General features: G+C 38.7%; 3 protein-coding genes across 4 annotated transcripts in view; 2 read left to right on the top strand and 1 right to left on the bottom strand.

Annotated features, from left to right (window-relative positions):
- Positions 1–1,683: 1,683 nt before the first annotated feature.
- Positions 1,684–5,194, top strand: terb2 (telomere repeat binding bouquet formation protein 2). Its single transcript, XM_040012036.1, has 7 exons — positions 1,684–2,396; positions 2,956–3,037; positions 3,151–3,290; positions 3,775–3,833; positions 4,682–4,746; positions 4,845–4,933; positions 5,065–5,194. Exons 1-7 carry the CDS (start codon positions 2,333–2,335, stop codon positions 5,175–5,177), a joined length of 612 nt encoding a protein of 203 aa, XP_039867970.1. The 5' UTR covers positions 1,684–2,332; the 3' UTR covers positions 5,178–5,194.
- Positions 5,195–7,087: 1,893 nt separating this feature from the next.
- Positions 7,088–10,693, top strand: sord (sorbitol dehydrogenase). Its single transcript, XM_040012035.1, has 9 exons — positions 7,088–7,271; positions 7,369–7,402; positions 7,714–7,878; positions 8,105–8,264; positions 8,374–8,492; positions 8,997–9,062; positions 9,158–9,336; positions 9,819–9,940; positions 10,101–10,693. The coding sequence occupies exons 1-9, from the start codon at positions 7,218–7,220 to the stop codon at positions 10,264–10,266; spliced, it is 1,065 nt and encodes a 354-aa protein (XP_039867969.1). The 5' UTR covers positions 7,088–7,217; the 3' UTR covers positions 10,267–10,693.
- Positions 10,694–14,766: 4,073 nt separating this feature from the next.
- The window catches only part of apba2b (amyloid beta (A4) precursor protein-binding, family A, member 2b), a 69,931-nt gene continuing 68,821 nt past the window's right edge, over positions 14,767–15,876 (bottom strand). For both annotated transcript variants that reach the window (XM_040012012.1, XM_040012013.1), the window contains one exon: positions 14,767–14,949. In XM_040012012.1, coding sequence (XP_039867946.1) covers positions 14,878–14,949 — 72 coding nt within the window. In that variant the 3' untranslated portion in view covers positions 14,767–14,877. The remainder of the gene's footprint in view (positions 14,950–15,876) is intronic.

The raw sequence follows: 15,876 nt of genomic DNA, 5'->3' as shown, positions 1-15,876 counted from the left end.
CGAGGAGGTTAAACAACACAAAGCAGAGAAGCTGCTGTACATACAGTCCATCTGTACTGCTGTCAATGTCTACAAGCCTTTGTGTACCTCATTATGTTACTGTGTACAAGTGAGAAAACTGACAATATAAAAATATAACACCTTTACCTCCATGCTGTCTCACTGAGTATAGATAGCTTCTTTAAATGAGGTCAGGATAAATCAGACATCTGCTACAAATGTAGCTGCATTTCGAGCCAGGTTTGCTTTCAGGGGGTTGCTGAATTTAGACAAAGTCAGTGGCAGCTTCTGTGTGCTTTAAAAAGCACTGATCAAAACTGCTTCATTAAGGCAGGCTTATACTTATCGTGTATTGTCAGACTAAGTAGTTAACAGCCATCTAATGTGGACTCTTACTGTATAAGATGTTGCAAATATTACCATCTGGTGTTAAAATACAGTACTGCAGAAATTGCTGTGCCGTACATTAATAGTCCATGTCAGAGGGCTGATAACATGCTATAGTTTTAAGTATAAACCTTTACCGATCAAGTAGTGTTCATTGAGGGTTTTGGCTACATCGACACCAGGGGATACGCTAAAGGGAAAACCACAATATATTCAAAAGAAATATAACTGAATGGTTGACAAGGATAAAAAATAGTACTAATCAGCCTGTCCTCCTCAAAACACAGTTTATGAAATGTATTTTTCACCCTGTAATGTTAAGTGTATCATATTTGATACAAGACTTTCACATCATCAGTATCCCTCTGAAAAACCTAAATAAATTGTACAATAAATTTGAAAGCAATAAATTGAAACAAAACAAAACAAAAAAGAACAAAAATAACACAGATGTAAAAAATACGATAGAAATTAAAGCTGGTGTGTGCAAATTAATATTTCATTTCTTTCTCTCTCTCTCTCTTTTAAAATGTGTTAGAAGGTTTAATAAACCTAAAAAAAATTCTGGTAACGTTTTCATGGCTCAGGCTTTAATGGGATAACAATAGATGCTTTACTGTGTATTTTCCTTTACCATACTTTAAACCTTACAATTCTGGAAAGTTAAATTGGGGAATAAAAGTGCATTACCAGCAAAGAATTTATATTTTTATTTATATATATAATGAACTACATACTAAAGTGTTGGTATTACAGTACTGTGTGTTAAAAGTGGTCGTAAAAGACTTTACAAATACTGAGTATTTTAATGCAGGATTGAGATCAGGATTGTACTTTATTAATGCAAACTCAAGTAAACTTCACGTTCAGTAACAACAACAATGTGAAGACCGGGCAGATGCACAATATCCAGTCTGTAGGATGCACTACTGCTCTTCTCATGCTTATCCCTGTGTGGCTTTACAAATATAAGTAAGAAATAATGCTAAATATAAATTGTCAATTGTAAGTTCGTTACCTGTAAAATGTAGAGCACTGAAGAACATGAAAAGCCCATAACTCATCTGTCTTTCTTCTTTACAGTGTGTAGCTCAGGGCTGTGAACATAAAGCCTGGAGGCCAGACTTGGCTGGCAAAGATTCCAATCTGGACCGTATAAAAGAGGGCATAAATTCTGGACTTTTAAGTGTTCTTTCACAGGTCTTCCTGCTGATGATGACTTCTCCCATGGCCATTCATATTACATCATAAAACTGAGTTTATTTTTGTTTGGCTTTTTCCACAATCCACTATAGAAGTTTTCTGTTGCAGTGGGTCCACAGTAAAAAACAAACAAACAGAAAACATCAGGACGTTTTGTGTGAACGAAAAGAAACTTTCTGTTTTAGAATTAAAATCCCTGGTGCATTTCTTGTTGTGTCTCTCTTTGTTGCATTTATGAAGAAAATTAAAAACAGCCACTTAATACCTTTTATTCATTCAGTCAGATATGGTAATAGTATAAATAACAATGACAGTTAAATCAGGTACTTACACGCAATTTGTGATTTTTCAGTGATTTAACACAGCTAACAGCTCACTAAATTGGAAAAAAAGTTATTTTGTTTTATTTTGGTCACTTTCATTTCAAGTACTTGTGTTTGAGGTTTTCTGGCTTTGTTGTTTAATGACATATCTAAGAAAATATAACTTATAAAAGCCCTGAAAAGTTGTTTTTCTTGCCAGATTTTCACTTGGCTACCTGCAGGCCAGAGATTCTACAGATTATTTCTCTAATCTAAAACATTTCCTACCGTTTTTACAGCATTTGAATGCAGCAGAGCATTTTGAGCGCCAACTCTGGCTGTGATGGCTAACGCAGAGCAGAAGAGGGGTTCGGTTTGAAAATAAGAAGCAGATGAAAAATAAGCTACACTAATAGTAGTTAATTCGTAGTTTTCTGGCCATGTTTCGCTATAAGACTGCCTGGTTTTCTAGCAGTGTGCCACAGACCTGTCACATGTTTTGGAGTAAGTATCCTGTCTTTAGCTTTGGTTTAAGCTAGCCATCCAAATAAACCTAGCAACCAAAGAAAGTTTATAGAATTATCTTAAAGATGCTGCTGCTGTCATAAGGTAAGTTTAAAGTAATTTAACAAAGTCTTGATTTAAAGGGACCTCTAGTATTGTGCACAAGTCTTGAGGTACCACTAATGTCTTTATTTTTTGCTTCAAAGAAGCCAGACTTTCTGTGCATTTTTTAAAGTAGTCTAAGTAATAGTTCTCCAATCTTTTTGAAGGTCTTTCAAATCCACTCCTTCTACCTGACCGACCCAAACACTGACCTGTTTAATTATTCAAATATATATTTAAAAAAATAATAAACCTGCATTTCTTTAGTTGAAGCCCAATTTTTGCCTTACATACTGTATTGTAGTGTATGTTTGTACCTTTCAATAAATCACTGCACCATTTTGCTAGCAGAATATCAAGAATTGAGGGTTGGAGGAAGTGTTTTTCACAGTACTGTGCTCTGGCATTTATAGAAACACCTTTGTTAGCTTGTTTCTGATCGCTTTTTATCTCTTAGCTTCAGAGGGGGGCTCCATTGCTCATTGGAGGACAGCGGATTACCTTTTCAGTGAAGATGCTACATGCCCTGATACTCTTAGGTTAGCATGCTGAGCTGAAAAGCTTTACAGTTATCATCCTCCGGAGCGTTTGTGTTTGTAACGTATTTTCCCACAATCCCTTTAAAGCTTAACATGTAAATACTGTTTTTCAGGATCTTTGAGAGCAAGGATTACCTCTGGAACAAGCTGACAGTATTTCACAGCTTGTTTCTGTCCGCCTGTGAAAAGAGGCAGAGTGTGAAGTCTTTGAGCATTGGTCAGTATGTGCTGCCTCCAGCCTCCGTACAAGATGGTAAGGATTAATTTACGCCTATTAATTTGTTGTGATTAAACAATACTAAGTCCTTGGTAGATAAGACTGAGGCATACAGAGATAATAAGAAATAAAAAAAGAAATGTTGACAGATATTGATTTAACCTACTTAAAGTTTGTTCACTGCTTTTTCTGGACATTTGATAAATAAAAATATATTATATGAGTGGATAAATTAACTAAAAAAGTGTTAAAAAAATATTATATATTACAATCCTGGTCATTTATTTGTGCGGGAGGACCACAACCCCTTTTTGAAATGAAGGAAAAACCCTGAATTATTTTCTACACAAACCACTTCTTTAGATTTTTGCCTCTTCATTTAAAAAAAAAAAAAATTGATAGCTTTTCCTCAGGTTCCTGAAAACATTTACAAGAACTGTCACTTTCTGAGTGGTTCAGCTCAAAAAATGTCAACCTGCCATGACGTTGGAAACAGCTTCTCATTTATGTATCATTTCAGAGGTGAGAAAAGTGTTTGGGCAGCTGATTTGGGAGCGTAATGAGCAGTCAGCGGATGAGGTACGGACAGCAGCAAGATAAGCTGCACACAGGTTACGCCTGTAATTCTTGTTTCCACACTAATGTGTGTGAGATGCTGAAACAGTTAGCCAAACAAGTCCTCTGTTGGTCGTGCACAGTTATACAGAAACATGCCACACTCCCTTTGTGATAAACCAGTATACACTGTTTGTGGCTGAGTTGCTGTTGTTCCCATTTATTTACACTTTGTTATAATTCCACTAACAGCTGTTTGTGGAATATTTAAAGGGGACAGGAAATGCTACACACATAAAGGGTAATTTACACCATTGAGCCCTGCTCTCAAAAACTGACATAGATGCCGGCCTGGTGACTCAAACAAATTCTCCTCCACACTGTTTTCATTTATAAAGTGCTTTACAAACCTGAACAACAGCTGGACAGAAGATGATGTTAAACATGCTTTTAAAACTTTAACTTTAAGCACTTATTTCTTAAATCCATAGACAGAGTTACATGTATGTCAGTTTTTGAGAGGAGGGCTCCGCGATGTAAATGAGCTTTTATGTGTGTAGCATTTCATGTCCCCTTTTAATAGCGAGTAAATTTCACGACTGAACTTGTTGCGGAGGTGGCATCCTATCACGGAACCACGCTGGAATTTACTGAGCTCCTGAGAACGACCCTTTCTTTCACAAATGTTTGTGGATGTCTGCTAGGCTATTTATTATAAAGAATATTCATTCATCCATCCATTTTCTTCCACTTACCCTGAATTGGATTAATTGAACTTGCATCGTGGCACATTGCTCAGGAACTTGCTGTGTTTTGTGTTACATGTAATGGGATTTAAAATAAACTTAATTAGAGTAACTCCTGTTTTACAGCACTCCCTGAAAAGCTTTAATTGCCCAACAGATGATGAGTTCAGTGAAGAAGAAATCAGCATAAGGTAGTATGTGGACTTGCAACTATAAATATTGTAATTCTGATTTTAAAAAATGTAGACTGACTACTAAACTAATAAAGCCTCCATCACTCTGTTGGCAGTTCTGGACTATCTGACGCCGACTCATCAGAAAATGAAGCACCACTTTGTGGTCATATGCAAAAATATCAAGTTAAAAGCATGATTACAGGTGAAGAATTGTTAGTTACTGTTCTTTTCACAGTTTATTATTGACCTGTATTAAAGGTCTAGTGTAATAATAGATGACAGTAAAAGGCATTTGCGTGCTACACATTATTATTTTCTTCTTACTCCTTGCAGGGTACGTCAGCATGGACAAGCTGCAGAAATACTCGGGTGACCTGTGCGATTTCTATTGCGGGTGTTTCCGATGCTTCAGATGTAAAACACTCTGCTGTTTGCCACACTCATAAGCAAGCAAATAGTTAGAGAAAACCAGCAGTTTTTACAAGATGAGTTATTATGTTTGTTTATTATGTTTACATTGCCGTCCTGCACTGATTTATTAGTAATCAGTATGTTATAGCTACTGCTGATGTCATTTTGTGATTTTATTGTACTCTTGTTACAGTTCTGTGTGCCACTAGCTTTTGACTTTCATATCATAAACGATGGTGATTTGCCACACGACGCTGGTTGTCCTGTGACCTTTTATTTATGTTATCCCTCTGATATTGTCCCTAGTTTTTATTGTTGCCTGATGAAACCATTGCTGAAAGGAGGATCATATTAGTGGCTCCACACTTAAAATTATAAACTTTTTTTCTGTCTATTTAAATCCACAAATCAAAGTTTGAGACAGGAATTACATTTATGTGCTTATTGAATATGCTTTAACTTTGCTAACTTCCATGACAAATACAGCAACCTGGATTGACTCTAGTGAGGGTGAGAGGTGGGTGTGCCACCAGCTAAAAGTCTTCTAGTTTACAGTAGGTTTACTAAATTCATAAAAAAACCCTACCTGCAGAGTTTTCACTGAGCTCCCACGAGTACAAAGACTTTTGATCCATCCAGTGTGCACCTCAGACGTTTGCTCTGGGACAGCCTGCAGCCCCCTGATAGCAATCAAGAAATTAATGAATAAAAAGATAAGATAAGCAGACAAGGTTTTCTCTTCAGTGTAGCCACCTAACCTTGAGAATAACAAAAATATTGCTACTATTTCTTCTGCATCTGTTTAGGCTGTTGACTGTACAACATTTACGTGTATTACACCTATCTGCGTGACTGAGGCATAGTTACAAGAATCCAAATTGCAAATTTGGAAACTGTGAGGGTGGTGCAGCGGGGCAGTGGTTAGCACTGTCACATCACAAAAAGACACTTCCTGTTTTGAACCCACTGGCCAGCTGGGGTCCCTCTTCTTTTTCAGCTGTTAACAGCATTACTCCAGCTACCTGCTTGGCTTGGGTGATGGTACTAGTCTCCAAGCCTGCTGGAAAGCACTGCAGATTCCCATCCCACAAAGAATTTGTACACTTACACAACCAACTACTGGATTTCACGTTTCATCTCCAGATTCTATTTATATTTCCTGTTTATCTTAAAAACACAATATGCAATAAAGCACTTAAACTTAATGCCTGCTCCCATATCCACAAGGGTTGCTACATTGCATGACTACATTGCAAGAAGCATTTCTGACTCCATTACATCAGAACTGCTTCTTCACCTCGTCACATTGTGCTGTGTTGTATTTTCCTGATAATTACATAGCCGTATATAATTTTATGCGACCTACTCTTAAGCTAAAATAGATAGACTATTTTCTCTTTTATTTGAAAATGAATTGCTTTTACGTTTATTTATACTGCACAGTGCTCGTGTCCCACCTGTGGAGCCAGTTGTTTGTTTGTTTGTTTGTTTTTTCACATTTTCTGAGCATTACCTCCTCTTATCACCTCTTGATTTAGTGTCTGAATAAATATACATATAATTATTCATTATCGCCCTAAAATAAGTAAATCTGATCTAAACTTTAGTTACTACCTGACCTCTGTACCGCGGGTTGGTTAACGATCCAGTCAGTTTTACCTTTTTACTCCCTCCCCTTTTCAAATGGACGCTCTTATTTGACTCAAGTAGCACCACGGCAATTTAAAAACAATTTTGCTTATTAAATCGCTCCATATCAATGATGAAGATTTAATATCAATTTGCGATTAATAAAAATATAGTTTATATCTTTACTCGAGGGGCAAAGAGTAGTTTTGGTGTCACACTTGTGCAGTTTTATGTTTTTGCGTCGCAGCGTCCACCCCTACAAAGTGGACTGCTCCGCAGCGTTTTAAGCCAATCACGGGGTTTGTTTAGGAAGGAGTGCCCTGCCATTGCTTTGAGTACTTTGAAGCTGAGGGGAACTCGACACGGTCTGGCCGGTCTGTCTGTTTGCACTTTGCCGTGCTTTCTGTTGACTTCACGTCGTTGTGAGCCCAGCATTCGTCTCTGTCATGGCGCAAGACAATCTGTCCCTGGTGCTGCACGCTAAAGAAGACCTGCGGCTGGTATGAAACTGTGCTGTGACGTTACATATTCACGTCCATACACGCTGTGCGACCTCAATTGACTGCAACTTTTTTGCATTTTCGTCGTTTGTCACAGGAAAATCGCCCTATCCCGGAACCAGGACCTAATGGTATAGTACTGCATTCAAGTGAAACTTATATTATATACGTCATCAAAGAGCAAACAAACCCAAACGTCCAAACAAGCTGTTATTGCTATGTTAAATGCTTTTTCAATGAATAGAGTTATTGGTCATTATATTTTAATTATGCCATTCATTTCTTAGCTTTTGACTTAAAACGCATGGGCATTGCTTTTTTCCATTAGTATGGTGTTGAAGCAAGCAGCTTAAAATGTAGGAAATTGCATGATCTCTACTCAGACCAGTCTGGGAGTGCAGCTGTGTCCTAACTGCGTTCCTGGTTTGCCTTTTGTACTCAGAGGTTTTGCTGCAGATGCACTCTGTGGGAATCTGTGGCTCAGATGTGCACTATTGGCAGAATGGCCGGATAGGGGACTTTGTGCTCAAAAAACCCATGGTGCTGGGCCACGAGGCCTCGGGGAGAGTGGCGAAGGTTGGCTCAGAGGTCAAGCACCTTAAAGTGGGTAAGTGCAAATATAGTATGTAACTCTGAGCTGTGCACCAAAGCCAGTGTCTCCTAAAGTTTGAACTGAAGAAACTTATTCTAAATTTACCCATCACATAAACTGAATTTAGATTAAGGTTCAAGGTATGGAATCCTTCTACCTTATGCTAGTTTTCACTCAGCTATGTGGTGATAGTTGCGCAGATGAAACTATCTGCTTTAATTTTTACTTTTCTTTTCTCTAGGTGACAGAGTGGCTATTGAGCCTGGTGTGCCCCGTGAGATGGATGAGTTCTTCAAAACTGGACGCTATAATTTATCTCCCACTATCTTCTTCTGTGCCACACCCCCTGACGATGGAAACCTCTGTCGCTATTACACGCACAGTGCCAACTTCTGTTACAAGTACCGGTGTTTTTCCAAGATTTCGCCATCAATCGCGAAGCTGCCTCATCTGTCTGTTGGCTAACATGCATAAATTCTTTCCTTGTTTCCCTCTTCAAAAACTGTTCAGGTTGCCTGATAATGTCACATTTGAGGAGGGAGCGCTCATTGAGCCTTTGTCTGTGGGAATCCATGCCTGCCGAAGGGCTGGAGTGACCCTTGGAAGCACTGTGTTCGTCTGTGGTGCAGGTAAAAATTAGACACAAGTCATCGAAACTGCTAGTAATATTCCATAAACAAGATGAGAACTAGGGTATTTGAGTAAGATGCTCATGCAAGTAGGGAATCCCTTTGGCACACGGTGGGTGTAAACTAAAACGTGAGTCCTACTGACTTAACAAAACTAGAGTGATGTGGGGATGCATATTTAGTATACACATCCAGAAATGCATATACTATTATATATTGTACAAATTATAGTTTCAGAGGTAGCCATTCTTGATTTGCTGGTTTATATTGTATTTGCACATGGTTGCTTGTGAACTCGCACACCACTCCCCCTGCACATGTGATGACATAGGATTTGATTGATTGCAGGTATCTAAATGTTAAACCCCCCCTCTGGAAACAAGTATTTAAGCACTCTGTTGTCAGTAATATGTGATGCAGTCTTGAACTTTCTTTTTTTAAATGTACGTTTGTGTAACACATGTTCACTTGGAGTATTTGTGCATGCTTCCCCTCTTTACACAGGACCTATCGGGTTGGTCTGTCTGCTTGCAGCCAAGGCAATGGGGGCCTCGCAGGTCGTCATATCTGGTAACACAATTTGTCATTTTAAGCACTCATCTTAACAGAAGTATTCATTCTCATAATTCAGCTTAACTCTGGTTACCATCCTTTGCTGTGTTCAGATCTGTCTGAGGAGCGTCTGTTGATGGCCAAAGACCTGGGTGCAGACTTCCTGCTGACTGTGAGGAGAGGAGATGGAGCCCAGCAGCTGGCAAAGAGTGTGGAGGAAATGTTGGGGGCGCAGCCTCACATTACCATTGAATGCACTGGTGCTGAGAGCTGCATCCAAACTGCCATTTATGTATGTGGCCCAGTAAAGTCAAAAGTTGTAGTCACATTTCTGGAACGGTTCCATGCAAGTAATAGATGAGAGAGTAAGAATTTAAAATCTGCATTACATTATTGCATGAGATGTCGAAACTTGAAGTTCTCTTGCCTGCCATCAGTGGTGGGATCTAAAGTTCATTTCTTCACACATGAAGTATAGTTCTTTAATTTAGTTGAATATTTCAAAGTTTCATGCAGCTTTTGTACTTCAACTCAGCAGTGACATGTCCTTTTGATCGCTATGGTTGTTGGCAAAAGTTTTTAGTTGCATAATAGCTGATGAGCTCATGAGATAGGATGCAAGGTTAAACACTGCGAAATGGTAAAAACGGCACCAACTAAAACGGGACACCATCTTATCTGTATCTGTCCCAACATAAACAGGGTTCAGTCTCTGCCGACTCATAAAATAATCACATTGTTTTTTTTTTGTTTTTTCTTCTTCCCCTTTATCAGGCAACCCGTTCAGGAGGTGTCGTGGTGCTGGTGGGTCTTGGCTCAGAGCTGGCTACAGTTCCTCTGATCAATGCCGCTGTAAGAGAAGTAGACATCAGAGGAGTTTTCCGCTACTGCAATACGTAAGCTAACGCCCGTAATTTTTCTTTTTTTTTTTTTTTTTGTCTACAAGCAGATGCTAACAGTTGGGTTCCATCAATTTTAAAAGCAGTAATATGTGGACCATTGTCTTTGGGCTAAGTTAAAGTAATTATTGCACTTAAACAATTGTTTGTGTTGCAGCTGGCCAATGGCGATTGCCATGTTGGCATCAGGTAAAGTGAATGTGAAGCCCCTTGTGACCCATCGTTTCCCTCTGGAGCAGGCAGTCCAAGCCTTTGAGACCACACGTCAGGGTCTTGGAATAAAGGTTATGTTAAAGTGTGACAAAAATGACCAAAACCCCTGAACGGATCAACTGACAGTGGCTCTGCATGACTAGCACAAACTGGACATTGACCTGAACAAAGATAACAGAGCTAGTTCAAAACAATCCCTCAACTTGACCACACTGTGAAAGAAGTGACTGCTGCACTGCTTGCAGGGCACACATGTAATTAGAATTATTAAATGGTACGATTAAAGGATTTCATAGTGCCTATTGATTCTAATACTAAAACATAATACTTGTATGACTGTATGTAATGTGCAAGTTTCTGGTATCTGTAAGTTAAGGATTAATTTAAATATTGTAACAATAAAAACAAATCTTGAATTATTGAAGTTTGTATTTCTAAAGTGGAGTACATTTGTAGGTTCTGCATTTACAAATGTCAACACTAGGGGGCATAAGAGCTTCAAAGTTGAATTGTTGTAAATCGTACTGGAGCTTACAACCTGTTAATTGTGGTGTGCTGTTTTTTTTTTTTTTTTTTTTTTGTTTTTTTTTTTTATAGTGGGTGTGCAGGAAATCAATGTACTCAGCTGTGCAGAAAACTGGAACCGATCAAAGAAACCTGCCAAATGGAGTTCACTCTTGAAATACTATGCTACAAAGTGTTTATCAAAATCTGGAGCAGCCGCACAGTTCTTTCTCCTCTGGAGCTGCTCTTTTCTTCATGCAGTGGGTTGTTTGGAGACTAGTGCCACCAGAATGAGTCATGCACAGTATGGACAAACTAGCTGAGTTTTATAGCACATGGTTCCCCTGAAGCAATAATACTGACTTCATATACTTATAAACTCCTGTTCCCCCCCCAATAAGGTGATGAGTACTCGGAACACTTACAATTACACAAAGCTGCCTTATGCAAAAACATGCATGTGATTAAATAATAGGAAACAATGTTCAGTAAAGTATTTGTTGAGAAGCAAGTAAGCATCATGCCATACAATATTCCTCTTTTGCATGGCTGTAAATGAGCAGGTTATAACAGATAATTGGTCACCTCTATCATGGCTCTGATATTTGATGGTAAACCATTTTTTTTTTGTTTAATGCTTGGTCTCAATCTGAGACTAATTCTATGTGCACGAGAGACCATTGAAAGAAATGCCTTTGCAAAGCTGCTTTTTAATGTATTTTCTACACTGACAGTTTTAGGCAATCAAAAGAAGAAAACACTGCAGCCTTGCTTTCGAATGAATACCTATTATGAAACTGTCACATAGCAAGTGCCTTTCATTGCACACAGGCTGAATTATAATCCTATGCGCCTTGAAAAACACAAGTAAAACTGATAATTAAGGCTCCCTCTATTCTGTTTGGATAATGCTTGGGTATCCTGTATCCCTGCTGAATGACCTCATCTGTAGTTTTTGATGAGTCAAAACAGCTGCATTGAAATTTCACACTACATAATATATAACAGCAAGAGATGTTTTACTGTTCACTGCTCAATTGACAGATGCTAATCAAATCAGAATCAGTCTTACCTGAAGCGTCTATAGTAATTTAATTATTTAGTCGTAGTAATCATCTCATGTGATGGCTGTGGTAGAACGGGTCATCAACTGTTCAGTAGGTCGGTAGAGCATTCCCCAGCTTCTACAGACCATGTTCCCAAGTATCTTTTGGCAAGATGCTGAACCTTGAGTTGCCCCTGAGTGTCATCTTTGTGTGTCTGTGTGTGTGTGAAATGTGCTGTATAAGTAACAATTCTTTTACCAGAGATATTAAGTTGTTTTTACTTCTGACTAAAGCAGCCAATCAAAATTTCAACTTGCATCATAAACACTTCAATTTAGCCTGATTTATTTTATTTTAATCATCCAAGAGGCTTCTCCAGTTCTAAAACTAAATGATTGAAAGTCCCAGATAAAACTCCACCACTGATTTTAGAACGGAAGAAGCATCTTGGATGAGAGGTGAAACGTCTTCAAGTCAAGTTGCTTTATTTCCAAGCCACATTGGAGGGTTTTCGAGCATGAACCACCTTATTAAGGTTATACCACAGCATCTCAATCAGATCAGGTCAGGACTTTGACCAGGCCACTCCAAAGTCTTCGTTTTGTTTTTCTTAAGTCATTCAGAGGTAGACTTGCTGGTGTATTTGTGATCATTGTCCTGCTGCACAACCCAAGTGCACTTCAGCTTCAGGTCATGAACAGACGGCCAGATATTCTCCTTCAGGCTGTTTTGGCAGACCGCAGAATTCATGCTTCCATTTACTACACAAGTCTTCCAGGTTCTGAGACAGCAAAACAGCCCCAGACCATCAAACTATCATATTTTACTGTTGGTATGATATGCCTTTTCTGAAAGGCTGTGTTACTTTTATACCACATGTAATCGGACACACACCATCCCAAAAGTTCAACTTTGGTCTTGTCAGTCCACAGAATATTTTCTCAGAAGTCTTGGGGATAATAAAAATGTTTCCTGGCAAAAATGTTCCTTTTGCTCAGCAGTGGTTTTAGTCTTGAGTCTGCCATGCAGGCCATTTTTGCCCAGTCTCTTTCTTATGGTGGAGTCCTGAACATTGACTTTAACTGAAGCAAGTGAGGCCTGCAGTTCTTTGGATGTTGTTCTGGGGTCTTTTGTGACCTCTTGGAAGAATCGGGTAATTTTGGTCAGCTGGCCACTCCTGGGAAGGTCCACCAGTGTTCCATGTTTTCGCCATTTGTGGATAATGGCTCTCACTGTGGTTTGCTGGAGTCCCACAGCTTTAGAAATGATTTTATAACCTTTTCCAGACTTGAGAGATCTCAATGACTTTGTTTGTCATTTGTTCCTGAATTTCCTTGGATACTCCATTATGTCTGGCAGGTCCTATTTTTCTTGAATGAGAACAGGTGCGGCAGTAATCAGGCTTGGGTGTGACTAGAGAAGTTGAACTCAGCGTTCCAAAGATGTGATATACCACAGTTAATTTATGTTATAATGGAGCGGGTGGGGCAACCACTTTTTACATACAGGGCCATGTAGGTTTGGATTGTTTTCCCCTCCTTAATAATAAACACCTATACTTAGAAACTGCATTTTATGTTTTCTTGTGTTATCTTTGTCCAATGTTTAAATTTGTTTGATGATCTGAAACATTGAAGTAGGAAAAAAAATAGGTAATCATAAAGGGGGCAAATACTTTTTCACCCCACCGTATCTCAGTCCAGCAGAGCACCTTTGGGATGTGGTGCATTGGGAGATTCACAAATCTGCAGCAGCAACTGTGATACTATCAAGTCAACATAGACCAAAATCTCTAAGGATTGTTTGCAGTTCCTCGTTGAACCTTCATGAAGAATCATGAAGATTTCAGGCAGTTAAGTCTTTGTGGAGTAATTTAAAGCATTTGCAGTTTAAAAAAATAAATCACAGCCAGGTTTAGCTCATATTTTATTATCCTGTCACAATGACATGATTCTACTTTACGAGGCATGCACACAGATAATGTTCTTACGGTTAAAATTTACTACAATGCATTGGAAAGCCATTACTCCCCAGTAAGGCTTTTTTTTGTCTGTCACAGTGTGTGATTCACAGTTCTCTCTTTCCCTCTCAAGAATGAAGGGCAACATATAGCTGGGAGGACGTTTGCGGTGACTTAAACCTGTGAGGTTTTGGTTTTTTTTGTTATTTTATTTTTTAACATGAGCACAATACTAGACAAGTTTTTTATTTATGTACAGACATTCTAATACTGCGTATGGCAATGAGACAGCTCACACAACAAAGTTACATTCACAGTCCACTCAAAGTATGCATGAGTTTCAGTCAGAACACTAGAGATGAACACACAGCAGAGAAGCACACAAAAGAAACTTTTCATACCTGTGACTTGATATCCAAAGCATAACTGATGCATGTTAATATTATTTAAATGTGAGTGTTTGATTTAGAAAAGACTTGCCATTCAGAAGTTGAACTCGTGTATTGCCTTAAAATGTCGTAAAGTAAAAGGATATGGCGTTTCTCCCGTACACCCCTGCTCCAAGAATTGGCTTGAGTCACGTGTATGTTATTTTATTCACTTAGCACATCTAAACCCAACATTTCAGACACGTAACTCGTTCCCCTTTTGATGATATCCGGCATTAAGTTGTGTCTTTGCCATCATCATGGCCTCAGTTCGATGGCAAGATTCAGTAAATATTTACAATACAGCGCTGCCCCCCCCGTCTGCACTCACAATATTAGCAAAATATGTATTTACATGAGAATAAATTAACAGAAATGAAAATGGAAATATACAAGAAAGTAGAGTAGAAGTATCATATTGCATTACATGAATATAAAAAAATAAACTGTGACGTATTCGTTCGGTAAGTCCACACAGACAGGACAAATAAATAGCAAACAGTATCCACGCACATCCACACACAAACACATACACTCTGTCTCTTCAGCTGGTCGAGTGGATTAGGCATCCAGTATCAATATAATGGCTGTTGCATGTTAAGCACAGACTAGAGAGATGATGAGGAGTTGAAGTCATCAGCCCAAAGACGAAGAAAAGAAAAAGAAGAGAGAATTGAAAGGACAGGGAGGAGTAATCCTCCACCCCGTAACCAGTCAGGTTTGTTTGTATGATAACCCACCGCAGCTGACTGCCTGTCCCGTGGGGCGGTTCTTGGCTGTTCTTTATATGTACATGGGGGTCTCCTGTCCCGTTAGAAGCCTGAACATGGCTGCCGGCATGGTCTTCATGTGAATCTGACAGAGAGAGAAAACACCAGGGGTTCTGTGAAATGGACCATCAGCTGAAAACTGAAGAATAAGACGGTTTTTTTCTTCTTGTAAATACAACATAAAATTCAAATGAAATCGATGGACAAAAATGTCACCAGGCAATAAGGACACAGTTAAAAAAGATATAGACAATTTAAAGGGTTCTCAACTGTATAAAAGTAATGATCTGAGCAGAATATTTTACTGTACTGTACTAACACAATTTATGGTCTCCCACATCGAAGTGCCTGAACACTAAGTAGTGAATAAGTGAACCGACACTTCCATCTACCGTGTATTTGAGTTGGGTATTTTTTTTAAGCAGTGTGACTTATTTGGCTCTGACAGTGATCTAGTTCTGCTCTTACACTTCACTCATCCAAGGTTACTCCGTGTTTACGATTTTTCCTACCAATGTAAGAATTACACCAACCGCACTGTTTGCTTACACTGCAGGCTGTCTGTTAAAAGTATGTCATCTGTCAAAATTAACCCTGTAAAGCCTGAACCATGAAATAATTGTCAGCAAATTGTAAAGTTTTGAAACTGGACAGTTTATTGAACCTTCTGACAAATTCTGAAAAATAAATTAAATATAAATTAGCATATATTCATTTTCATTTGTATCATTTTTGCTATATACGGCATTTTTGTGCAATTTATCGCTCATAGTTTGTTTATTCAGGTCAGAAAAACCACAGTGATGATGTAGAGGTCTAAAGGGTTAAAGACACATGGAAAAGTTATTTTCTTCACAGCAGATGTGCCCAACATAAAGCCCAGGTGCCAGAGTCAGCCTGGCAACAATTCCAATCTGACCCAGTGGATGGTGCTGGAAATGTGCATGACTTTTACCCATATTTTAAGAACCTTTCCTTCTGACAAAGACGTCCCGATGGCTTCACCAACCAA

Source organism: Simochromis diagramma, unplaced genomic scaffold, assembly GCF_900408965.1.
Source record: "Simochromis diagramma unplaced genomic scaffold, fSimDia1.1 OVJJ01000603.1, whole genome shotgun sequence".
Taxonomy (NCBI): domain Eukaryota; kingdom Metazoa; phylum Chordata; class Actinopteri; order Cichliformes; family Cichlidae; genus Simochromis; species Simochromis diagramma.
This window is presented reverse-complemented; position numbering and strand designations above follow the sequence as displayed.